The sequence below is a fragment of the Perognathus longimembris genome, chromosome 4, assembly GCF_023159225.1.
Source record: "Perognathus longimembris pacificus isolate PPM17 chromosome 4, ASM2315922v1, whole genome shotgun sequence".
Taxonomy (NCBI): Eukaryota; Metazoa; Chordata; class Mammalia; order Rodentia; family Heteromyidae; genus Perognathus; species Perognathus longimembris.
The window spans coordinates 236,868-262,996 of NC_063164.1; the positions used below are offsets into that span (position 1 = coordinate 236,868).

Sequence of the window (26,129 nt, forward strand, 5' to 3'; positions counted from 1 at the left end):
CTGCACAGAAGCTTGATACAAGGGTGAACCTGTTCTCTTCTTCGGCCCAACAAAGCAGTGTCACCGGGCCAGCAAGCAGTGTCAACAGAGCTGGTGCCACTGAGGAACTAACTTCTTAATTTTACTTAAATAGTCTCTGTGGCTAGTGGTAACCCTGTAGGACAAACAGGAAGAAAACCTCTGTGCTCTCCTATCTGCACTGCACCCTCTAGTCCATGCCAACTCAACATAGCTTCATCAGGCTTGGACCTTGAGTCTCATTATATATTCCTCTATCTACTTTCCATATATATCAAGGTCGTGTGTGTGTGCATGCATACTCACAAGTGCACATACACCAGTTGTGGGGCTTGAACTTGGGTTCTGGGTGCTGTTCCTGAGCTTTTCTGCCCAAGGCTGGCACTCTACCACTTGAGCTACAGCTCCACTTCGGGCTTCCTGGTAATTATTTGGAAGTAAGACTCACAGATTTTTCTGCCTAGGCACACTTCGAACCTTGATCCTCACAACTCAGCCTACTGAGTATCTAGGATTACAGGTGGGAGTTGCTGGTACCCAGCATCCCAAAGTCATTGTTTCAAGCCTGAACTTCATCTCAGAAATCTGCTGCTCAAGCCAGTGGCTTCCTGAACTAATCTGGATGTCACTCAAACCCTGGCACAGCCCCTCTACGTAGGGATACCTATGGCCTTCTGGCCTGCTTATTTGGGATAACCTTAATCTTCTGAGAACTCTACAAGGGGGAGACTTGCAGGGAAGTGGGGCTCCTGCCCCACACCAGCACATGGCAGGTGCTCAGAGCACACAGAAGCCAGAAGCCGCCATGCTGTCATTTCAGGAATGCCCAAAGAAAGACCTCCCTGGGCCATGTTCAACTCCCTGGAGTCTCATTACTGGCGCCCACCCAAAACAGTAAAGCAAAAGGGCAGGGCTTGGCATCCCCTGGGAGAGGGCAGTATCACCACCTCCTCATTTCCTTCTCTGTAAAAGTGTAGGCGGCAACTGTCTTCTTCTAGCTCTCAGGGAGACCTGGCTACCTGCAAAGGGGCCTGGCTAGGAAGTGAACCCACTGCAAGACCTCCCTGCCTGGACGCCTGGGGTGAGCTACTCGGGAAAGAGTTCTCCACCCAGCCGCTAGGCCGAGCTCGCTGATGCTGACACTGAGGCCAGGAGAGGGAAAGAGTCTGCGCAGCGCGCCTAGGCCTGGGGCAGGCCCCGCGGCTCGGAGCACTGGGCGCAGAGAGGACTAGAGCGCGTGCAGTGGAAGGAGCCCAGCCGGACCTGCGTAGTGGGCGGGGCCTCTGGGGGAGGGCCTTTGAAGGAGGGCGGGGCGGGGTCCCGCCCTCGGGAGCGCCGCCCCCCCCCCCCGTGACGCACCTGGAATTGGCGCTTCTGAGGCTGCTGGACCCCGCGCCACGCGCCCGCCCGCCTTCCCGCGGCCCTGCCCCGCCCGGCCACTTGCTCCGCTTGCGGGCCGCCCTAACCCCAGTCCCCACCCACGCCCCGGGGTCCTTGCGCGGGCCGTAGCGTCCGGGGTCTGCGACGGGCAGGCCCACGCGGGCGGCGGCGCAAACGGGGCGCTTACTGTCCAGGTAGTGCTCCAAGTACATAGCGGTCGCCATCTTCACCGCGGCAGCGCTCGGGGTCTGCGCGGGCGGCGGCGCCGCGGGACGGGGGCGGGGCAGCGCCGCGCGCTCTCTATTCATGAGCCGCGCGCGCCGATTGGACGTCGGGAAGGCAGGGCGAGGCTGGCCCCGCCCCCCGACTTCCGGCCGGGTGTCGCCGTGAGGGCGCGGCGCAGCGCAAGGCCGCGGGGCCGGGGGTCCACAGGGATCGCATTCCCGAACAGGCTCTGCCAGGCGTGGCGCTGACACATGGCGGCTTCCACTTCTACGCCAAGCTCCTCCTGCCTGTGACGCGGAACCACCGCCGCCGCCTTGGCCCACAGCCGCCCGACGCCCTCCGGGGGGCGGCGCGGCCAAGTCTCCGTTTGGGATCGTTGCCTCCGTTGGCCTGCGGGGTGCCCGCGCCAAGCTCCGCACCTCACGCCAGGCCCCGCGGATTCCCAGCCCGTAGTGCAGGGTGGAGAGGCTGACCTCCCTGCGGGAGGGCGAGCTCAGGTGCTCAACGGAGGAGCCCAGCGGTCCACAGTTGTCCTTTCCCTGCCGCACCGAACCCCTGCTAGGATTTGGGAGTCTTGTTTCTGGCAGAGCGTGATGGCCCACAGGTGGTGTGCCAGGCTTACCAACCCCGCCTCCCTTCTACAGCCTAACTTGGGCCAGAGGTCAAGAAGCAGACTTGGTTCAATCCTTGGCGCCACAAAAATAAGCCCAGCGCCGGTGGCTCACGCCTGTAATCCTAGCTACTCAGAAGTCTGAGATCAGAAGATTGCTGCTCAAAGCCAGCATGGAAGGGAAAAGTCCATGATTCACCTAACTCCAACCACTGAGAAAGTGGAGCTGTGGCTCAAGTGGTAGAGTGCTATCCTAAAAAGCTCCCAAGTCCCAGGAGCAGCACAATGAAAAAAAATGTTAATGTCCTTCTTGTTACCTTCAGGATAACAGCAAGGAGGACAAGGTACAAGGTTCTAGCCTAGCTTTGCACCTAGTGCATAGAGCCACTGGCCAGACAGTGCAGTACGTGGGCATTACGGTTTCAATGCAGGGCCTTCCCGATGGGAGGCATCTCATGCTGGCTGTAGAACAGCCCAAAGTTGCACGGGCACAGGAAGTTTGCTATTAGGATGTAAGAAATTTTGTATCTACCTCTCCAGCATGGCACATGTTTCTTGTCTGAGAATTTCACAACAGGTTCCAGGACAGCATCTTAGCTTTGGACCTCCTGAGTAGCTAGGGTTACAGCCCTGGACCCCGAGTGACCAGCCTGTGTTCACATTTTGTAGGTGTGCCAGTACTAGGGTTTGAACTCAGAACCTGAATCCTGACCCTGAACTCTTCAGCTGAAGGCTAGTGCTACCACTTTGAGCCAGAGCTCCACTTTCAGTTTTCTAGTAGTTAATTGGATTTAGGAGTCTCATGGACTTTGAACATCAATCCTCAAATCTTAGCCTCCTGAGTAGCTAGGATTACAGGCATGAGCCACCAGCACCCTGCCTACGTTCCCATCTTATGATAACTGGCATTTTCAGCATCTAGTCCTGATTGCTTCATCCTAATGTGGGCTAAGTAGAGCCTATGGGGCACAATGTCATTCCCCTGTACTTCTGCCACATGGATGAGTCAGCTGAGTGTTGGATCTGAGTTCCAGTGCAGGCGGCCGCAGGTCCAAGCCCAACAGGTCAACGCAGCTCAACCACTCAGGTGTGAAGTGATAAAATGAGGACTCTGCTTCCATACAAGCTGAGTTGGTAGTTGGGGTAACAAGTGAAATAAAATTTGCCCAAATTTCTGATTTCTAAAGCTGGCAGTAGACATGTGGGATTCATTACATTATCTCTACTTCCAAATTTTAGGCCTTCCATTAAAAGAAGGGAAAGGTGGGCAACAGTGGGTCAAACCTGCGAAGCTAGCTACTCAGGAGGCTGAGATCCAGAGAACTGTGGTTTGAAACCAGCCATAGCAGAAAAGTCCCTGAGACTTGATGTCTAAAAATAGCCAACACAAAGCATAGCTGGAGGCATAGAAGACAGAGCATCGGCCCAGCAAGCCAGAAAGGGAAGCAAAGGCCTGGAGTTCAACCCTGGTACTGGCAAAAGAAAGAAAGGGGTAGGGACACCCTGTGCCAGCCTGTGCAACCTCACTGTCGATAGGGTGGCTGAAATAACAAATGTTTATTTTCTCACAGTTCTGGACACTACAAGTCCAAGGTTGGGGCTGCTGCCTAGTGATGAGTCTCCTTGTTCTCTTCCTTGTACTAAGAAGGGCTATCTTCTTATCACATCCTCACCTGGGAGAGAAAAGGAAGTCATACAACTTCTCCTTGTAACCCCATTTAACCTTAATGGCAGCTCATTAGCTACACACGAGGCTGAGATTTGAGGATCATGGCCTGTCCAAGCAGAAAAATCCTCAAGATTTTATCCTCAATTATCAGCAAAAACAAACAAAAAACTGGAAGCAGAGGTATGGTTCAAGTAGGAGAGTGCCACCCTTGAGCATAAAAGCTAAGTAAGAGCGCAAGGCTCTAGAACTGGCACACACAGAAATACATGTACTTGTATAGGTACAAATACATATACAAGTACTTATAGAAATACATATATTTATTTATACAAATACATTCACATATATATCTTTAGTCTCACTTAAAATTAAATCAATATGAGACTTTTGATGTTATATTGCTATGTTTTTCCTAACAAGTTAGCAAAGATTTAAAAAGTGTGATGAAACCTAGGGTTTGGCCAAAGCACAGAAAACACAATCAGTGGTAATATCTGTTGGTCCAAATTCTTTGACCAGTTAGAAGTATCAGCACTGTGGAGCACTGGTGGCTCACACCTGTAGTTCTAGCTCCTCAAGAAGTTAAGTTCTGAGGATCATAGTCTGAAGTCAGCCCAAGCAAGAAAGTCTGTGAGACTCTTATCTCCAATAAACTACTCAGAAAAAGCCAAAAGTGGCTCAAGTGGCGAAAGCACTAGCCTTGAACCAAAGAAGCTCACGGACATCATCCAAGCCGAGTTCAAGTCCTACGACCAGCACAAAAATAAATATTCTCACTTATAATATTGAAAAACTGCAACACCTAGAACAGATTCCTTGTCTCTGTTTACACACACATATATATATTTATTTATTTATTTATTTATGTTTATGTAGTTCCAAGAAATCAAACTCAGGGCCTCACGCATGCTAGGCAAGCACTCCACCACTAAGCCACATTCCTCCTTGCTCCTGTTTCTGTATTTTTGCCAGTCCTGGGGCTTGAACTCGGAGCCTGAGCACTGTCCTTGGCTTCTTTTTGCTCAAGGCTAGCACTCTAGCACTTGAGCCACAGGGCCCCTCCTGGCTTTTTCTATATTTGTCGTGCTGAGGAATCAAACCCAGGGCTTCATGTATATGAGGCAAGCACTCTACCACCAGGCCACATTCCCAGCCCCTGTCTCTATATTTTTGAAGACTGATTCCATGGACACAGAAAGTGAAGTAAAATGGCAAAGATTTACTGAAGGAAAAGATAGGCAGAGCTCTTGCTAGGCTGGAAGTAACCACTCTATATTGTGTAGGGGTTAATAAGGTGTCTCTAGGAGAGATATACATAACCCTCAAGTTCATTAGGCAGCCAGGCACTGGTGGCTCACACCTGTAAACCTGAGATCAGAGGATCATGGTTCGAAACCAGCCTGGGAGAAGGAAAGTCCATGAGGCCCTTACCTCCAGTTAACCAGGAAAAAGCCAAAGTGGAGCTGTGACTCAAGTAATAGAGGGCTAGCCTTAACCACAAAAGCACAGGGACAGCACATAAGCCTGGAATTCAAGTGCCAGCTTGGGCACATACATACACACACTCATTGGAGAGCTCAAGGACTATATTACAGGTTCCACGTGTATGGCATGAGTTTCCATGGGTCATTTAAACCTCAATCTGCAAGCATGTTCCAGGGTAGTATCTGGGCTCCCATCAGTCCACTGTTCTTGCACAACTCTTCCAGAGGTGTCCATGGGCCTCATGTGTGAATGCTCAAGGCCATGGTGAGGGATGTAGAATCTGTGCCTAGCCAGGCTTTTTCTGTTCTCACTATTAAGTACCATTCTTGGTTATCTTCACTAGGTTGTGCTATGGTAACTTAGATCTCCAAGGCTGACTCAGAATCACAGGGCTGACTTCTGGCTGCAGCTGTGTTTTCATGTGTCCTCATTCCAAGATCTCTGTATAAACATAGACCCTGGGCTGGGAATATGGCCTAGTGGCAAGAGTGCTTGCCTCATATACATGAAGCTCTGGGTTCAATTCCCCAGCACCACATCTATAGAAAATACTCAGAAGTGGTGCTGTGGCTCAAGTGGCAGAGTGCTAGCCTTGAGCAAAAAGAAGCTAGGGACTGAGCTCAGGCCCTGAGTCCAAAGCCCAGGACTGGCAAAAAAAAACAAAACAAAAACCACCAACATGGACCCTAACTCTGCATGTTTCCATGCAGATAGCCAGGAAAAGCAATGCCAAATCGTAATATGACATTTATTTGTTTGCTTATTTTTGTACCAGTACTGGGTGATTGAATGCAGGGCTCCGGCACTTCCTTTAGCTATTTTGCTCAAGGCTGGCTTTGTACCTTTTGAGCCACAGCTCCATTTCCAGCTTTTTTGTGTGTGTGTGGCTAACTGAAGGCACGAGTCCCATAGACTTTCCTGCCTAGGCTGGTAGAACTCTGATCCTCAGATCTCAGCCTCCTAAGCAGCTAAAATTATAGGTGTAAGCCACTAGCACCAGGTTTTACGTCCACACTTTATTTCCTTACCTTGAACTTGGGGCCTTATGTTCTTGCTCAGTTTGCTTGCTCATAGCTAGTGTTCTACCACTTGAGTCATACCCCTAGTCCAGCATTTTTGCTAGTTTATTGGAGGTAGAGTTTGAAAGACTTTTTTGCACTGGCTGGCTTTGCACTGTGGTCCTCAGATATCAGCCTCTTGAGTAGCTAGGATTACAGGTGTGAATCACAAGCACCTGGCCATAAAATAGCTTTTAAACGTTCTTCCTGAATAGGGTGCATTGGCTTTTGGAGGCCACAAGGTCAAGCTCCAGGAAGAAAAGAACTAATTGAGAATAACGTATCATGCTTCCAGAACCTCACACCACATCTGGGAGGGTCCAGGTAGGAAACCTTACTCTGGTGTCTTAATAGTAATGTCACCAAGGGCTCAAACAGTACCTGGAAGAAGTCAAGGAGCAGAGAGGAAACTACTGCTCAAGACTTGACCTGTGCATTGGACATCTGAGGATCATGCTTCCAAGCTAACCCAGGCTGGAAATCCTATGAGACTCTCATCTCTTATAAACCACCAAAAAGTCAAAAGTGGAGCTGTGGGGCTGGGGATATGGCCTAGTGGCAAGAGTGCCTGCCTCGGATACACGAGGCCCTAGGTTCGATTCCCCAGCACCACATATACAGAGTAAACCGCCAGAAGCGGTGCTGTGGCTCAAGCGGCAGAGTGCTAGCCTTGAGCGAGAAGAAGCCAAGGACAGGGCTCAGGCCCTGAGTCCAAGGCCCAGGACTGGCCAAAAAAAAAAAAAAAAAAAAAAAGTGGAGCTGTGGCTCAAGTGGCAGAACACTAGCCTTGAGCACAAAGCTCAGGGGCAGAATCCAGAACCCGAGTTCAAGCCACATTACCGGCACATGCACAGACACACAGGATCACCTGGGAACTGCCCTTCTCAGCTGGAAAGCTCCCACCAGTGTCTGCTGCGGCAGTGGAGTGGGCGTTTTCAAGGGCTCATTACAAGCTGGGAGCGTAGGTCAGCAGTAGGGCAGACCTAGCATGCACAAGGTCCTGGGCTCACTCCCCAGAACAGAAAAGGCTCCTTAGTGTGTACACTTACGGCTGCCGTCCTCCTGAGAGTTCGGAAAGAGTGCAAGGTCTGGCCCAGGGTAACAAAAGAAATTCTGGAGACCTTAAGTCACAGCTTGCCTTCTGCAGGAAGGGAAAGCGAAGTGTAGCTGACGGCGAACACTTCCGGGCCGGGCCGGAAGGGGAAGGGGCGGTACCTTCTGTTAGACCACGCCCACATAGGGGGACGACCCTCGACGGATCTCACCCTTCCACAAGCCACAACCCCCAATAAGAGCCACGCCCTCCACCGCGGCCAATCTCCGCGGAGTCGGCGCGGGGGTTGGCGGGAGTTGTGTGGTGGGGCGCGGGCCGGCGGGCGCCATGGCGAGCCGTCGCGGGGCGCTGATCGTCTTGGAGGGCGTGGACCGCGCGGGCAAGAGCACGCAGGGCCGCAAGCTAGTGTCCGCGCTGTGCGCCGCAGGCCACCGGGCCGAGCTGCTGCGCTTCCCCGGTGCGCGGGGCGGGCGGGCGAGCGGGCCCCTGCGGGCGGGCTGCCGGGAGGGCTCCTGGGCTCTGCCTTTGGGTTTGGTTTTGTATGATTTTTACTTGCCGGGCCTTGTATTGGAGCTTCCTGCACGCGAAGTGCGCCTGCCATTAAGCTACGTCCCCAGCTCCATTCTGTGCGTGTGTGTGTCCACGCGCATGTGCGCGTCGGTCCCGGGGCCTGAACTCGGGGTCTGGGCGCCGTCCCTGACCTTCTTTTGCTCAAGGCTAGCACTTCAACACTTGAGCCTCAGCTTCTCTTCCTGCTTTTTGGTGGTCTATTGGAGACGAGAGTCTCGCGAGCTTTCCTATCTGTATTGTCTTTGAACTGAGATCCTCAGGGTGCAGCCTTCCTATGTAGCTAGGATGACAGATGTGAGCCATTTGTGCCTGGCCCTAGCACCGTATATTTAGCTTAAAGCATCGACCCTGAAATTACAGTTAAAGTCAAAGAGTAGGGAATTGGAAGCACGCTTGCTTGGACATTGTAATCTTGCAGCTAACCATCCAGTCTATTGTCTCTTTTGAAGTCCTGACTTTCTTTCTCCTTTGCCTTTTTTTTTTTTTTTTGCCAGTCCTGGGCCTGAATTCAGGGCCTGGGCGCCGTCCCTGACCTTCTTTTGCTCAAGGCTAGCACTCTTTCAACACTTGAGCCATGACACCACTTCCACCCTTTTCTGTTTATGTAGTACTGAAGAATCAAACCCAGGGCTTCATGCATGCTAGGCCAGCATTCTACCACTAAGCCACATTCCCAGCTCACTTTCTTCCTCGTGTTCAACTTATCAGTTGAACCCTTGGAGCCACTTGGTTGTGGCATCTGCACAATATCTTCCTTTAGAAAACGTGGTCCAAATTTGTCTAGAGATTTTGGTAAGATAAGACCAGAATGAGAAATTAGGTGCACGCTATATTCTAATTTGCATGGGAAGCCTAACTTAAATAGGATTTTTTTTTTTCCTAGAAAGATCAACTGAAATCGGCAAACTTCTGAGTTCCTACCTAGAAAAAAAAAATGAACTGGAAGATCACTCTGTGCACCTGCTTTTTTCTGCGAACCGCTGGGAACAAGTGTAAAAATTGACCCACTGCTCCCCACTCCCATCCTGCTACCCACCCCTGGTGCTTTTCTCCTCCTGAGCTTGCAACCTCTGAATGCTGCTGGGAAAAATGGTGAAAGAAAATGTGCATAGAGGCTGCCCAGCCTGTCTCCAGAGAGCAAAATCACTGCTTTTCCTCCTTAAGAACTTTTTTTTTTGTGGGACTTGAACTCAGGGCTTGGGTGCTATCCCTGAACTCCTTCATTCAAAGCTAGCACTCTACCAGTTTGAGCCACAGCCCCACTTCTGGCTTTCTGGAGGTTAATTGAAAATAAGAGTCTCATGGACTTTCTTACCCAGGATGGTTTTGTTTTGTTTTGTTTTGTTTTTGGGCCAGTCCTGGGTCTTGGACTCAGGGTCTGAGCACTGTCCCTGGCTTCTTTTTGCTCAAGGCTAGCACTCTGCCACTTGAGCCACAGCGCCATTTCTGGCCATTTTCTATATATGTGGTGCTGGGGAATCGAACCCAGGGCTTCATGTATATGAGTCAAGCACTCTTGCCACTAGGCCATATTCCCAGCCCCCAGGATGGCTTTGATCCTCAGAACTGTATATGCCTGGTTGACCTGAAATTTTAAGTACTTTTACTCCCAACTGTTGGGATCATGTGCTTATATTTATTTATTTATTTTGCCAGTCCTAGGGCTTCAACTTGGGGCCTAGGCACTATCCCTGAGCTTCTTTTGCTCAAGGTTAGCACTCTACCACTTGAGACACAGTGTCACATGTGGCTTTTTCTGTTTATGTGGTACTAGGGAATTGAATCCAAGGCTTCATGAATGCTAGGCAAGCACTCTTATCACTAGACCACATTTCCAGCCCTCCCCATATTATTTATCATTAGAGTTGATAACCAGTTTTGAAACATAAATAAACCAATGTGTTTTAGCATTTACTGTCTTCCAACCTCCTTTTATCATACATGTCTTCATTGATATTTAATTTATTGAATGCATGTGGTGTATATATCCTTTCAGATTATTTCTATTTTCAAACAAGTAGATAACGTATGGCTTTCTGTGTGCACATGTGCACCAGTACTGGGGCTTGAACTCAGGGCCTGGCCACTGTCCCTTAGCATTTTCTTCCTTTTGGTTTGAGACTGAGACTCAAATTCATCATCTGACACTTTCACTTACTGGCTAGCATTCTACCATCTGAGCCAATCCTCCAACCTCATGTCCCTTAGCTTTTTGCTCAAGGCTGTCACTTTATCACTTAAGCCCAGCTATACTTGTGGCTTTTTGGTGGTTAACTGGAGAGAAGAGATTCACAGACTTTCCTGCCCCATGTGGCTTGGCACGGTGATCCTCCTGAGTAGCTAGGATTACAGGTGGGAGCTACCAGCTCCAGGTTTGTGTTGCTTTTTCTTTTTTTTTTTTTTTGTCAGTAGTGGGCCTTCAACTCAGGACCTTGGTGCTGCCCCTAAGCTCTTCAGCTCAAGACTAGTGCTCTACCACTTGAACCCCAATCCTCATATCTCAGCCTCCTGAGTAGCTAGGATTACAGGCGTGGAGCCACCAACGCTCATTTTTTTTTTTTTTTAACATGAATGGGTCGTGCCATACAGTTCACTGGACACCCTGCTTTCTGACTGTATGCAGACCCACTGGAGCAGGACATAGCACTCTGGAGAGGTTGTTGGGTAGTGCATTTCACCTGCTCTCTGATGCCTTACTTTGTATTCTTACTTTCCTTGTATTTGTCCCCAGACTGTTTGTCTTGTATGGAGAGGCTTTCCTCATTCTATTTTGGTGAACAAGAGACCATCTTTATAATATTTTATACATCTGGAATTTATAGAGGTAATTGACTTTCTGTGAGAGCTTTGAAAAAAAGTGATATGACTCACATGTCTTAATTTGAAGAGAAAAATATAGTGGTCAGACTTCAGGTTTGCATCACTGGTTCTTCTGCATACAGATTTCTGCCTTTCTTTTCTTCTTTTTTTTTTTTTTTTTTGGTTAGTCCTGGGGCTTGAAATTGGGGCCTGGGCACAGTCCCTGAGCTTTGGGGCTCAAGGCTGGTATTCTACTACTTGAGCTACAGTTTCACTTCCTGCTTATTTGGTAGTTTGTTGGAGAGAAGAGTCATGGACTTGCCTGCCTGAGCTGGCTTTGAACCCTGATCCTCAGATGTCAGCCTCCTGAGTAGCTAGGATTACAGGCGTGAAGCACCAGCGCCTGGCTGAAACTAAGTACAAATTTTGCTTTTTTTGTTGTTGGTCGTGGGGGTTCAACTCTGGCCTGGGCACTGTCCCTGAGCTCTTCAGCTCAAGGCTAGCACTCTACTACTTTGAACCACAGCGCCACTTCCTCATTTTTCTTATGTCTTTTCATCACTTGAGAATTTATTTCTGTTTAATGCTACTTAATATTCCACTGGAGTGCAGCTTATTAACTTACCTGCTGAAGGATGTCTTGGTTCCAAGGTTTGCAATCATGAATAAAGCTATCGATGGATTGCATGGTATGTTTAGTCTTCCAAAGTAGCTTATCATTTTGTATTCCCACAAGTAATGAGTAAGAGTTCTGATTGTTCCACATCCTCACCAGCCTTTAGGTTCCAGATTTTGGTCAGTCTACAAGGTGTATAATGACATTTCATCTAATTCTTGTATGTGTATGAACATGGTGTGCATGTGCCTATACTGGGACTTGAACTCAAGGCTTCATGCTCTCTGCTTGCTGGTCGGTAGCTCATGCTCTACTGGAGACATGTCTTGGGCTCAGCATTTTGCTGGTTAATTTGGAGATGGAGTATCATGGATCTCAGTTTCTGTCACCTGGCTTCTCATTCTAATTTGTATTTTTCCTGATACAATGTAAAGCAGTTTATATGTTTATTTGTCATCTGTTTATTTTGGATGATGTGTCAGTTAAAGCCTATCTTGGAGTTTTTCATTAGTGGTCTATGGTGAACTGTACCCCTAGAATATTTATTTTCCTATTCTTACATTTTAATAAGTCTTTGTTTTAGCTGGGTACTGATGGCTCATACCTGGAGTCCTTTTTCCTTTTTTTTTTTTCCTCTTTCTTTTTTTTTTTTGCCAGTTTTGGGGCCTGAATTCAGGGTCTGAATACTGTCCCCTGGCTTCTTTTTGCTTAAAGCTAGCACTCTACCACTTGAGCCACAGTGCCACTTCCGTTTTTTTCTGTTTATGTGGTGCTGAGGAATTGAACTCAGGGCTTCATGCATGCTAGGCAAGCACTCTACCCCTAAGCCACATTCCCAGCCCATACCTGTAGTTTCTAAGCTACTCAGGAGGCGGAAATCTGAAGATCAGGGTCTAAGCCAGCCCAGCAGGAAAGACCAGGATACTTTTTTTTTTTTGCCAGTCCTGGGGCTTAAAACTCTGAGCCTGTGTGCTGTCTCTGAGTATTTGTGCTTAAGCCTAGTGCTCTACCACTTGAGCCACAGCTCCCCTTCTGGATTTTTGTGGTTAATTGGAAATAAGAATCTCAGACTTTTCTGTCAGAGGTGCATTTGAACCTTGATCCTCAGATCTCAGCTTCTTGAGTAGCTAGGATTATAGATCTGAGCCACTGTCACCTAGCCTCTTATTTTCTTTTTAGAACCAAACTGGTTATGTGCTTTGCATTTAGGTCTGTGGCCCGTGTTGAGTTAGTCCTATGAAGTTGGTTTTATGACCATTTCTGTTTTGCCTCCTCTCCTTGATCAGAGGTCAGGCAACTGTATTTATGTAGTTGTATCTGTCAGGTGAAGGTCTCCAATGAGATGGGCTGCATAGGATGGATTTAACTTGGCCTTTTCTGACTTCTTAGTGCTTCTGTTGATGTCAGGCCCAGGGTCTGTGCACATCTAGATTTCAGTCCCTTGGGGGTGATAGTAGACTTGGGCTTGTTTAGTTGAGGACATCCTTAACCTTCTGTCCATCTTTGTACTTGCAAATCAGGCTTGAGGAAGAAGCATCATTCACCACTCCCGAGTTGTCCCACTACCTTCCTTTTTCTTTTTTTTGGCCAGTCCTGGGGCTTGAACTCAAGGCCTGAGCACTGTCCCTGGCTTCTTTTTGCTCAAGACTAGCACAATGCCAATTTGAGCCACAGTGCCACTTCTGGCCTTTTCTGTATATGTGGTGCTGAGGAACCAAACCTAGGGCTTCATGTATAGGAAGCAAGCACTCTTGCCCCTGCCTTCCTTTTTCTTTGCCTGTTTTTGCCCTGCCCTTGGCAGGAGGGTACTGACTAGCCCCTCCAGACAGCAGAGCGCTTCTGTCACAGCTTTATCTTGGCTTGCCTGTTTAGTGGTGTTAGCCCTGTTGAGTTCTGCCAGGAGTGGAGTCCCCATGGAAAAACACAGCATTTTATTTTAAATGAAAATCAGCTGGAAATGTGGCCTAGTGGTAGAGTTGTTGCCTAGCATGCACAAAGCCCTGGGTTTGATTCCTTACTACCACATAAAACAGAAAAAGCCGGAAATGGCACCATGGCTCAAGTGGTATAGCTCTAGCCTTGAGCAAAGGAAGCTCAGGGACAGTGCCCAAGCCTTGAGTTAAAGCCCCAGGATTGGCTCGCGCGTGTTCACACACACACACACACACACAATCCGTGTGTTATAATTGTTACTGTAGAGCATTTGTGAATTGCAATATCAGGATAAAGTGAGCTTGAAGATTCGAAGTCAGCCAGATCAGTTCTGGAGCTCAGGAGTACTCTCTGTTTTTCAGGCCATTGATGAAGGAGAAATTGAGCCAGGGTGTTACCCTTGTTGTGGACAGATATGCATTTTCTGGTGTTGCCTTTACGAGTGCCAAGGAGGTGAGTACTGTGGTATCCCACTGGGGGCAACAGTTGTGAGGCCTGGGGCAGCCCTCCTGGCCCACAGTATCAGCTCTGCAGGGGAAGCACATTCACATTGCTCTTTGGAGGAGATAGTTCTTAAGTCTATTCCTTCATCTCTGGATTTGTCGTTCATCAATAAGAAAAGATTTATGTAGATGCAGTGTTTTCACAAATAAAGCTTTTATTTGGATGGTTTCACTGCACATAAAGAGTGGTTCATGGGCAGTATGCTTTTTCATAGAGACTAGCTCTGTGTTCAGATGTCCCAAATGAGTAGGACTTTCCTAACCTCATCCCCTGTGCCAGGGACTTTTTCCAGACATGTATCATAGTGGTAGACTGTACTACCCCTTTCTGCTTTTTTGGTTTTTGAAACACAGGCTTGCTCTATAGGCTAGACTAACCTCTCATGGATGATCCTCCTGCCTCTGCCTTCCAATCTGCTTTTTTGTTGTTGGTCATAGGGCTTGAACTCACATTGTCACTTCTAGTTTTCTAGTGGTTAATTGGAGGTAAGAGTCTCATGGACTTTCCTGCCTGAAATGGCTTTGAATCACGATCCTCAGGTCTCAGCCTGTACTCAGGAGGTATCTGCCTTCAAAAAATTCTGCCTTTTTTCTTTTTTTTTGTAATGCTGGTACTGTGGCTTGAAGTCAGGACCTGGGTTCTGTCCATTAGCTTTTTCAGTCAAGGCTAGTGCTCTACCACTTGAGCTACAGTACCACTTCCAGCTTTTTGGAGGTAAGAGTCTCACTGGCTTCCCTTTCCAGGCTGGTTAGAGCCAGCCTTTTTGTTTAGTTTTTTTGTCTGAGACTGGGACTTAAACTTGGTATCTGATGCTTCCATTCACTGGCTGACCTTCTAGCACCTATGCCATTCCTCCCACTTCCTAAACCTTCTGAGTAGCTAGGATTACAGGCACTGGCACAGCTTCTGTCTCTTAAATTATGTGAAGTCCTTTTCCAGTGGAGTACTTGGTTTGTATGATTTATGATTCAGGAGACAAAGCGAACCTCAGCATGCTGTGGGCCTGTTTCCTGGCAGACTGGAGCATGAAGATTCCAAGTCAGCCAAATCAGTTCTGCTGGCTCCACAAACCCTGCAGGAAGGGCCCTTAGGGTTGTGTCTTCATCATGGTGGGTGTTGGGCTAGGAGGGCTTTCTAGCCTACCCGCGTTGCTCTTCCTGGGAAATGTGTGGGTAAAGGGTGATGGCCAAGGCTCACTGCCTGTCTTTTGAGCCATTTGCTCTCTACCTCCAGCTTTGGCTGGGTTGTGCTTTCTCAAGGGGAAGGTCTGGAGCCCTGTCATTGGTCCTGCCCACCTAAGAGTATGGGTGCTGGCACACAGGTACCATTTGCACACAAGGCATTTGCAAAGGAAAACTGGCAGGTAGTGTAGGAGAGACCAGTTATTTGAAAAACCATTCTCACTAACTGTACTTTGTGTCTCACTAAAAGTGATGGGTTTTTTTCCTCCTTTATGAAACCTAAGATTAGACCTCACTCAGCTTGTTTTTGCCTATTGGGTTCTTTATTGGCAGAATTTTTCCCTGGAATGGTGCAAACAGCCGGATGTGGGTCTTCCCAAGCCTGATCTGATCCTGTTCCTTCAGTTACAACTGGTGGATGCTGCAGCAAGAGGGGAGTTTGGCCAAGAGCGGTACGAGAATGGGGCTTCCCAGGAGCGTGCTTTGCAGTGCTTCCACCAGCTCATGAGAGACACAACCTTGAACTGGAAGGTCAGTTTACCCTTTGCAGATAGGTGGAGGCCACTTTTCCAATGTGCATCTCCCAGCAGCTGCTCAAGGTTCTGTGAACTGACAGGTTTTGTCTGTGGTTTTGTTTTTATGGGATTGCTGGGGATGGACGAAGGCACCCTGGCCCCATGCTGGCAAATTGTAATCCCCCATGGTTCTTCAAAATATCAAGACTTTGTGCCTTGTCTGTTGGGCCAGGCCAGAGTTGGAGGGACCCAGAAGTGCATACATCCCTGCCTTTCTCTACCCCTTGCAGACATGAGCCCCAGCCTACTCCTTCATCCTTTCTCTGCAAGGCCTTAGCCATAAGGTGCCATCATTTGGAGTATAAAGTCCTATAAGGTACTGCACACAGACTTTGCCTTCTGACTTCACTATCACAGAAGCACTTTGGCTTATTCTTCCTATTTTCAGGTCATGCTGTCAAAGGAGAAGCTTGCTGGCTTCAGGGTCAGTTCTCAGACCTAGTTGTACTGTCCTTTCAGTCTGTGGAACACATTGTTCACTCTTTCTTGGTCTCTGCTGACCCTTTGTCAATGCTGTATATGGCTGTTGCATAGCCACCGCTGGAGTCTTTACTCCAGCCTTTCCTTTTTTTTTTTTTTCTTTTGTTGTTGGTTGTGGGGCTTGAACTCTGGGCCTGGGCACTGTCCTTGAGCTCTTCAGATCAAGGCTAGTGCTCTACCACTTGAGCCACAGCGCCACTTCTGGTTTTCTGGTGGTTAGTTGGAGATAAGAGTCTCACAGACTTTCCTGCCTGGGCTGGCTTTGAACTGCAATCCTCATATCTCAGCCTCCTGAGTAGCTAGGATTATAGGCGTGAGCCACGGGCACCCGGCTACCCCAGCCCTTTTGTGGAGCCCCATTGCCTTGTGCTCGCCATTGCCCATACCAAGCTTTCCCTTTGGTCCTGCTGTTTCTAGTCAGTAAATGTTCTTTGACCTCGGTCCTAAGAATTGGCCTCAACCTCCCTTCTCCCAGGACTTGCTTCTGCTCCCCCCATGGATGTGGGCGCTACCCCTTTTCCATGCCTTGCTCCCATTGTGACCTCAGCCCTCTTTCCTACATACTGGTTGCCCGCATCTCTTGCACACAGCAGCCAGTGGTCTTGGAGAGTCAGGCAGTACTTGCTCTGTCTGCTTTACGACAGTTGCCTGCAGATCTTGTCTCATTGAACTCTGATGCCTGGTGCCTACTGCTCTCTCACTGGCTAGTCTGTAGACAGTCTTTGTGTTTACAATATCTGTTTGTGATTTTCTTTATCTTAAAGCTTTTCAGCTTATATTTTAGAACGGGTAACAACAGGCTGGGCACTGGTTGCTCATGCCTGTAATCCTAACTCAAAGGCTGAAATCACAGTTCAAAGCCCGAGTTCAAGCCCCAGGACAGTTGACAGTGCCCTTCCCCTTGAAATGCTTGGTTTTTTTCCCCCAGTCATGGGGCTTGATCTCTGGGCCTGGGTGCTGTCCCTGAGCTCTTCAGCTCAAGGCTCATGCTCTACCACTTGAGCCACGGTGCCACTTCAGTTTTCTGGTAGCTAATTGGAGACAGGAGTCATGGACTTTCCTGCCTGGCCTGGCTTTGAACCCTGATCCTCAGATCTCAGACTCCTGAGTAGCTAAGATTACAGGCATGAGCCATGTGAGCTGGGCTGAAATGCTCATTTTCTTGATCAGTGAGCCAGCCCAGATGCCATCCTAGAGGCGTGGGCAGGGCTCTGTGACTAAGCAGGGGTTGGCAAGCTGCCACCTGGGAACTGGCATGAGTGAGGAAGTAGTTTTCTTTCACAGCTTAGAGACGCTTAAGTCTCCGTGTGCCTTCTATAGCCTTGAGAGATTTTTCCAAATTTTGTTGGAAAGGGTCTTGGCCCTACAGAGCAGAGGGCCACCCCAAGACGCACAGCAAAAGAGCCATCTTAGAAACGCTGACATGTACATCTGATTTCCTCACCTGGTTTCCTTCAGGTATTGAGGTTTCTACCTGGTCTGATTTTCCTCAAGGCACAAGCAACACCACTGAGTTAAAACAGCCTTACTCCTGAGCAGAAAGCAGGCCCACATCAGCCAAGTCCAGCTGTATAGCTTCCTTTTAGAAGCCGTGTCTGGGTGCCCTAAAGCAAGACAGTGCTTTTTTTCCTCACTTGTCAGCTGGGAGCCAGTAGTCACTTGGGCTGGCTGAGGACAAGGCGGGCAGTTACACATGGTCTTCCTTCTGTGTTAGCTGTGGCAGGAGTGCAGCCTGCACTGTTGTGGATTTGGGTCTCTGCTGGGATTCAGGTTTGCCTTTCCAGGGCCTTACCCACCTCCAGTCACCACATGCTCTGTGGCAGAGGGAAGGTGGTAGTGGGTGACATGTGATGATTTAACAAAGTGGTAAAAGGTTCTTCTTTTCTGCATCCTCTGTTGGAACAGGTAGTTGATGCTTCAAAAAGCATCGAGGACATCCATCAGGAAATCCGTGCACTATCTGAAGATGTCATCCTCAGTGCCATGCAGAGGCCACTGGGGGAACTGTGGAAATAAATGGATTTCCTGCTACAGCACCATGTCCTGCAGTCCTTCTGAAGGTGAGAAGACCTGCAAGCCGCCTGCACTTGATGCTATTCAGATTTCACTGTTTCAGGAACTATTTCTCCATGACAGAGACCTTTGAGAGCCACCTTTGGTGACCTGCACTGGAGTGTACCCAGGTCCTAGTGGCATGGATGCCAAGGAAAGCAATGGGTGTGTTTTCCCTTTCCCACTCCTCCAACCTGTAACACAGGTGTTTTCTTACCAAACTCAATGACTGAGCGGTTTCACTGAGATCATTGGAAATGGCAAATAGCTGGGGACTTCTTTTGAATTTCCTACAGGCACTAATAAGAATTGGCCTGAAAATGTGTTCATGGAAGGTGTGGCTTTAGTAGATACCAGCTGGCTTTGAATGGAATCTATCCTGGGGAAGAGCCTGCTCAAGCGTTCCCTCACGGGCTCGATCGATCAGTCTTGCCTCTCCCAGGCTGAGCCCCTTACACCCTTTCTGAACACACTGATGTTAACTTTGCTTTCAGTGATGGAATGGAATGCAGGGACCCCTAAAGTGACAGGCAAGCAAACACTACCCAAGGGTTCTTCTGCTGGTGGGATCGCAGTAGGCCTCAACAGTCTCTTCTGGTTGTGCAGGTGGATACAATGACATCAGTTTTGTGTTGGTACTGGCAAATACTTAACCATGTGATCCATGCTTCCAGTCTTTTTTTGTGCTGGTCCCAGGACTTGAACTCAGGGCCTGGGTGCTGCTCCTATGCTTTTTAGCTCAAGGCTAGCGCTCTACCACTTGAACCACAGCTCCACTTCTGGCTTCTTGGAGGTTAATTGGCGATAAGAGTCTCATGGACTTTTTGTCTAGGCTAGCTCTGAACTAGGATCCAGAGTAGCTGGGATTACAGGTATGAGCCATCAGCACCAGGTTCATGGGTTTTTTGGTTGTTGTTGTTTTTTTTTTTTTGCCAGTCCTGGGGCTTGAACTCAGGGCCTGCACTTTCACTGGCTTTTTTTTTTTTTTTTTTTTTTTGCTCAGGCTAGCACTCTACCACTTGAGCCACAGCACCACTTCCAGCTTTTTTTTTTTTCTGTTTATGTGGTGCTGAGGAATGGAACCCAGGGCTTCATGCATGCTAGGCAAGCACTCTAAGCACTAAGCCACATTCCCAGCCCCTCATGGGGTCTTTTGAACCAGGTTGGAAATTGAGGTCAGATGCAGCATTTTCAGGCTTAAGGGTGGAAGAATGCCGATGTCCCTGAGTGCTACAAGATGCAGAATGCATGCTGTCCCCTGAAGCCTCCCAAGAACCCTGCCAACTGCATGGTCTGAGCCTGTGCCCTCCAGGAACATGAGATGGTATAGTAGCAGCTAAGTATATGACATGATCACAGCAGCCACAGGGGCAGCACAGCTATCTGACATGCCTTGGCATGTACCCACTGTACCCAGCCCAGCACTCAAAGCAGAGATTGGGTGGGAGTCACCTAAATTTGTCCCATTCGGTTTTCCCAAGGCAGGATGAGGAGACAGCCCTCACCACCTCCCTTCTGTGCCCTGGATATATGCCTTTTCTCCCCCAAACTAGACCAGTCACAGCAACCCTGAGACAAACACTGTAGGTAGGGCACTTCCCCATTGTATTTCCTTTGGGATCACATATTCATGTAAAGGTAAGGACCGGTGCCTTCTCACAGGCATAGGTGAGGCCAGAAGCAGGGCTGACTACCCTTGCTGTTGTAGGAATGTCTTTGTCTGTGACAGGATGAGCTTAAACATTCACACTTAAAAACAGAAGGAAAAAAATCAATAGGCACAAACTTTGTTTTCTACTGAAACTTATTATTTGCCATTAAGAATTGCAAACTATACTACTAAGAATGAACGACCTCTCCAGGAAGCACTTTTCAACCATGAGATCTCTGGTGGTCGAAGTCCAACAGCCCACTCCTGGGACCAGCAGCAGGATCTGCAGGAGGCCTCGGGCCACAGCAGAATCATGGCCACTGGACTTAGGAAGCAGAGCCCCAAAGGAATGGAAATTGGCCAAGCCTTACCTGCTATCTCAGCCCACCTGTAGCTTAGGGAAAGGATGTGGAAAATAAATTATGTCATCAACACTAGGGTGGATGGAGTGGCCCCTGCTACGTTGGTGGGCATCTAGGGCTCTAGCTGGGGAGCAGTTCCTGCCCGGCCTGTCTGCAGAACCCAAAAGAAGGGCTCTCAAGACAGTGCCACCACTGCTGCCAGCCTGTTCGTGCCCCCTGGTTGGAGGAAAGCTCCCTTAGGCAGAGACCAAAGAAGATCTGAGGGCCCAGGAAGCCAGGGTTCTAGGGTTGCAGGTGCTGAGGAGGATCTGGACACTTTACCTGCTGACACCAGAAGCCCTGCTACCCTGCCCCATTGTCATGGACTACAAAGCTGCTGGAGTATTTCCACCCCCTCTTGGGCCCAAACCACTTAAAACTTCAGTGACCCAGGAGAGAAGTTCTGAGAAGGGCAAGAACATGGAGGAAGTCTAAGGTGGCAGCATGCTCCTCCCACCAATGAGGAATGTCACAGGCAGAGAACAGCTCTGCCCCGCCCCCTGGAAGGGAAACTGGTGTGACAAGCAAACAGCAGGGGGTGTGGGGTGGGGGGGTGTATCTCAAAATGCATCAACCCCTTAAAGGAGTCAGAAAGCTGTATGTACCCTGATGGGGATCCTGAGGACTACGGCTCCAGAAGGCGCCCTGGGACATGGCAGCTGCCCTGCAGCTCATGCAGCAACGCTTGCTGGCCCTATCTTTGGATTTCCACATGTCCCACTCCTTGAATACTTTTCTCCCCAAAGCAGGGAAAAGTCATGCTATATAATTCTTTCCACCTGCTATCCCGTTGAGGTAGCCCTTGATAAACCACACTGGGCAGAACTCAGCCCCAAAGCTTGCCCTGACCAGCAAGGACAGCAGGAGGCCACAATGTAGCCATCACTTTGTACATGCCATCCTTTAAGTCTTGAGACTCTGGCCTGGGAAGTGCCCCAGAAATTCGTGTCTGTTGAACAACTTCAAATCAGGCTTTAATTCCAAACAAACCAGGCACTGTCACCTAGGAGAAAAAGCAGGACCAAAGCCAATGCACTGACACAGGGCTGGCAGTGTCAAGTGGAGAACTCTAAAGGCTCCTGACCTGCTGCACTGGGCTTTCTGATTAGGCAGCTTCTTGTGTGGGGTGGGCCCCAGGATGTGTTCTGGGCTGAGCAGTGTGACTCCAAGCAGTAAGGCCTCTGGGACAGCGCAGTCCTCGGTCCACGAGCAGAGTAGGCAGCCCTCTGGACAGAGGCAGCTCCAGGCACGCAGCACTTGGCAGGGGCGGGCTGGATGGATGGAATGCGGTGGCACCTAGCGCCCGAGACAGGGCTGGATTCTCAAAATGTCCCAGTAAGGGCCATGGAGGCCTTCCCCAATCCAGGATCTTCAGAGTGACAAGATTTCAAAGTCTTCATCCTCTGAGTCAAAGAATCTTTCCAGTCGCTCTACATCAGAAGAATCTGAAAGGAACAGGATGAAATTCCATCACAGTGCTCTTGGGAACTACTTTGGTGAATAGGACAAGATGATGCTGCAATGGGGCGGGGGTGGAGGGAGAAACTGGAATAGATCTGTCTAACCCTGCGGCCCCACTCAGCTTTTCTGACTGAGATGTCTGAACAGATAGGGTGTGCCCAGACCCACGATGATACCTCATTCCACTGCACACACACAAGTGATGGAGTGCAGGTACAGCTGCCATGGCTGAGGACTAACCTAACTGCGTACAAATGTCCTTTTTCCAGTATCTCCTGAGGCTAGCCCATGGCCCTCTGCTGGGCTGCATCACCACGGAGCCTGAGCACCCTGAAGGAGCACACTGCATTCCACAGCACCCTGGACAGGTGGCCTGAGCTGGGTGGGAAAAGACGCTAGGTGGCTGGTCTTGCCACTGCTGAGCTCAAGGTTAGCAAACACTACACAGCTGTGACACAGACCTCCATCTCCCTGCACCTGGGGACCACACAAACCTCAATGACCAACAGTAAGCCGGCCAGTGAGACAGGTGGGAACAGACCCCATGCACTGAGACAAGATCTGGCAGGAGACCCCACCCTGGACTCACCCTACAGCCTCAGCACTCACCGAGGGACAGGTTCAGGACATCTGGACAGGCCAGGTGGGAAGGCTGCTGCTCTACCAGCTCAAACATGGGCAGGGCACCTCCAAGCAGTGACAGCTGTCAGTGAGAAACAGTTATTAGGTACGCGCCAACAGTGACTACAAACTCTGAGGATGCAGCAGCCGGCCACAACACAGAATTCTGACTGCTATCCCTTTTCACTAATATGGAAGTTATGGCAAAACTCAACACAGTGATTGACATGCACACCAGGGTTGTCATCACACATACCTGACCACAGAGGCTGAGTGAGGAAAGTGGCCTTCAGGCCCAGCTCACCACCCATACTACCATGAGGTAGTTGAGTGGGCTAGACACAACGCCCGTGCAAGTATGGGCAACACCTGCCCAGCTGTGGGGCAGGACTGGAGTGGTGAGCAGAATTTCAGTCAGGCTATGCCCAGATATGGCCTTTTTCCCAGCCTGCCCCAACCTGTGTCGCTAGGGGTCCCAGCTTGGTTCTGGATAGGGGCAGGTACAGACCTTCTTGACTTGCTGACACCAGTCGTTAAAGTCCTCCTCAGTCTTACAGAAAAACCCCTACAAGGAAAACAACCATGAGCAGAGTAGCCACATCTGTGGTGAGCCAGGAGGCAGCATTATACCCACCCCCAGCAGGAATCCCATGTGTCCACAACACAGCTGGGCCTTTCACACACCCTGCACCCCATGCTCCAACCCTCTGTGCTCTGCCTTGATCTATCCATGGTAGCACTTTTATTTTTGTGTGAAAATATTGGGGTTGAATTTGGGGTCACTCTCTTGATTGGCCTTTTCCACTTTGTTGTTGTTTTTTGTTTTTGTTGCCAGTCCTGGGGGACTCGGGGCCTGAGCACTGTCTCTGGCTTCTTTTTGCTCAAGGTCAGCACTCTGCCTCTTGAGCCACAGCGCCACTTCTGGCCTTTTCTATATATGTGGTGCTGAGGAATCGAACCCAGGGCTTCATGTATACGAGGCGAGGACTTTTCCACTAGGGCATATTCCCAGCCCTGGCCTTTTCCACTCAACACTGGCACTCTACCACTTGAGACATACCTCCACTCCCAGCTTTTTGCTGCTTAATTGAAGATAAATGTCTCATGGACTTTTTTGCTCAGGCTGGCATTGAACTGCAATCCTCAGACCTCAGCCTCACAAGTTACTAGGATTATAGATGTGAGCCATCAGCATTCATGCCCATTTTTCTTTTAAAGCCTCACTTGACTTTCTAAGAATGAGGTAGGTTTTGAATATTCATCAGGGAAATAGAGAGACTAGCCCCTCTGGTCATTAGCAGGAACTAGCAGCAAAGATGAGCCATTCTGAACACAGCAGTTCAGAAAGTGGATCTGAACTTGGAGGTGGTCTGATGTGGGGAAACTGGGCACTGCCAAGGCTGGACACTGTACTAAACACTTGGTTTGTAAAGATAGCCACTAAAATGGCCAGATTTACAGATGCTCACATGGGAAAAAAAAAAAAAGACAAAACAGACAAAATGTCTGAGATGGGTATAGAGTGCTCTTTCCCACTCCAAAGACATCGTCTACACTGCACACACTTTGCTATGGATGTGCTTAAGCACAGAGACTAAGGACAGAAAGCCCATCTCTTCAAGCCACTACTGCATATAGAGCCACAAGGCTGTCCTGCTGACTTTCTGGTCTCTTTCTGCCGTGGTGGCTTGCAGTCTGCTTATTCTACCAACCATTGTGAGTTACTGAGACACACTTGCTGTGACAGGTATACTTAATTTTAGAGGAGGAATTCACAAGTAGGTTCTAATAGAAGTCTGAGCCACAGAGCTCCAGCTCACCCACCTTGTTCCCAACACCCTCCCAGAAATCTGGGGGATGTGAGTGGGAGTGTTTGCTCTGGGTGGTGTCTATAGCTGTGCCATGTCAAAATGACCTGCCCCATTCTCCACCAACAGAACAGTCCACGATGCATATGAAGACTTTTCAGGCTGGCACTGCTACTGTTTTCAGCTTTTGTGCCCCACCATATACATTTCAGGAGTAGGCAAGTTTGTATAAGCCAAACACCAACACTGACTACGTTATCCAAAAGGGAGAAGAATCTCATCCTAAGGAACCAGGTCCCAGAAACATTATGTCAACAAGAGAGACATATGCTTCAACAGATCACTGACGTGTAAAGTGGGGAAACACCCCTCTCCCTGCCCCAGGCTTACAGGACACATCCAGGCTCAAACAAAGGCCATGAAGGCCATCTGGGTGGTCGCTAGATAAGACCTAAGGACTGAGGGATATTAGTTCACACTTCCAAGGCCTTGGAATTTCTAACCACATCACCAAGAAACTGCAATCAAGTTTTTCCTTTGGTTCTCACACAGGATTTGTCACAAAATAACTCAAAACAGCTGCTTAGCTGGGCTCTTGTGGCTCACACCTGTAATCCTACTCAGGAGACTAAGATCTGAGGACTAGAGTTCAAAGCCAGCCGAGGCAGTAAAGTACAATTAACCACCAAAAGGGCAGAAGTAAAGGTATGGCTCAAGTGGTAGAGCACCGGGCTTAAGCCAAGTGGGAGCATAAGGCACTAAGTGTTCAAGCCCCAATACCACCACAACAAAGGAACAGCTGCCTAGGAGCTTGTGCACTGAACATACCACAGCAATGGATGGGTCAAGCTCCCCGATGCCCATCCTGCAGGGAGGGTGCTGGCAGTGGAAGCTCTCGTCCGGGATAAAGCAGCTATCATTCAGCTCCACTGCAGGCTGGGTCGTATGGGGGTCCAGGTAGATCAGCTCCTCACCTGACAATGATGGCGAACAAGTCAGAGGCAATTGGCTGGGCAAAGGACAGGGAGCAAGCAGGCAAGGGCCACCCGCCACACCATAGTCAGCTTGACTGGACCAACCAAACTGAGAGCTGCAGCAGGCAGAAGACAGGGAGGGGACTGGAATGTCAAAGAAAGGAAGATCCACAGGAGGCCCCAGAGCCAGCTGGTATGGGCTTCAGGAATGGGCCTCTCACAGGAAGGGGCACACTGCTTGTCCAGTAGTGGCCCTAAGTGATTACACCATAGTAGGTGTGGTGAGGGGCAGGGTAGAAGACCCCACACAAAGCCCTTCAGTTCATTCCTACTGTGGAACTATGGTACGCAGACTGTACTCACCCATGTAGCCAATAAAGTAGTGGGCACTGTTGGGCTTCCCTCCAATGACACCCAGAGACTGGGGCATCATGAAACAGTGCTGTGGAAGAGAGGTGGCTGCTGAGCACACTAGTCTTGCTATCCATGCCAGAAAGACACCCCAGGACAGGCACAGACACCCACCACCCCCAGCCATGAGATTAAGGGAAAACATATCCAGAGCAGTTACTCTAGAGGCAACTACAGCATATCCTACAGGATCAGGGAAGGAGAGTGAAGGCTTAGAGTGGCTTGGGAAAGAGTAGGCAGGCACATACAGTACAGAGAGAGGTAGTGGACGTGGGTGGGAAGAGGCCTGGCCAGGATACTGATCTGACCCAGTGGGGCAGGAGAAATTAATATAGGCTAGTCAGGTGAGGAGTGGGCACAGAGAAATAGCTTATATGGACATTAGAAAGAATATTATGTCATTTGCAGGGAAACAGCCCTAGAACAAATCATGTTAAGTGAGGTAAACCAAGCTCAGAGAGACAAACAGTGCATATTTTCTCTCATATGTGAAAGCTAAATCTAAAATACACAGGGACAGGTCTCTAGGCATTTACATACAGTGAGACCAGATGAGGATACTCTTAGGAAAGAAACACAAAGGTGCAATGCCTA

The 26,129-nt window shown here is 49.3% G+C and overlaps 3 protein-coding genes across 5 annotated transcripts in view; 1 reads left to right on the forward strand and 2 right to left on the reverse strand.

The window, feature by feature from the left end:
* The window catches only part of Ing5 (inhibitor of growth family member 5), a 31,366-nt gene extending 23,655 nt beyond the window's left edge, over positions 1–7,711 (reverse strand). Inside the window, exon 1 of one of the 2 annotated variants that reach the window (XM_048344348.1) lies at positions 7,495–7,711. Coding sequence is in view for 1 of the 2 variants with exons in the window: in XM_048344347.1 (XP_048200304.1) it covers positions 1,586–1,706 (121 nt within the window). In the remaining variant the exon portion in view is untranslated. Of the gene's footprint in view, positions 1–1,585; positions 1,776–7,494 lie in introns of those variants that run through there. The other variant, XM_048344347.1, reaches the window with a different exon arrangement.
* Positions 7,712–7,757: 46 nt separating this feature from the next.
* Positions 7,758–18,529, forward strand: Dtymk (deoxythymidylate kinase). 2 transcript variants are annotated; one of them, XM_048344351.1, is made up of 5 exons: positions 7,758–7,956; positions 8,953–9,061; positions 13,779–13,869; positions 15,507–15,632; positions 18,062–18,529. In XM_048344351.1, the coding sequence occupies exons 1-5, from the start codon at positions 7,827–7,829 to the stop codon at positions 18,170–18,172; spliced, it is 567 nt and encodes a 188-aa protein (XP_048200308.1). In that variant the 5' UTR covers positions 7,758–7,826; the 3' UTR covers positions 18,173–18,529. The 2 variants fall into 2 exon arrangements, with proteins under 2 accessions (XP_048200308.1, XP_048200307.1); XM_048344350.1 differs by having other exon boundaries at positions 7,759–7,956; positions 15,435–15,632.
* Positions 18,530–21,212: 2,683 nt separating this feature from the next.
* The window catches only part of Atg4b (autophagy related 4B cysteine peptidase), a 32,738-nt gene continuing 27,821 nt past the window's right edge, over positions 21,213–26,129 (reverse strand). The window contains exons 9-13 of the mRNA XM_048344346.1: positions 25,488–25,566; positions 24,979–25,124; positions 22,851–22,907; positions 22,331–22,424; positions 21,213–21,705 (exon numbers count right to left, since the gene is read on the reverse strand). Coding sequence (XP_048200303.1) covers positions 21,632–21,705; positions 22,331–22,424; positions 22,851–22,907; positions 24,979–25,124; positions 25,488–25,566 — 450 coding nt within the window. The 3' untranslated portion in view covers positions 21,213–21,631. The remainder of the gene's footprint in view (positions 21,706–22,330; positions 22,425–22,850; positions 22,908–24,978; positions 25,125–25,487; positions 25,567–26,129) is intronic.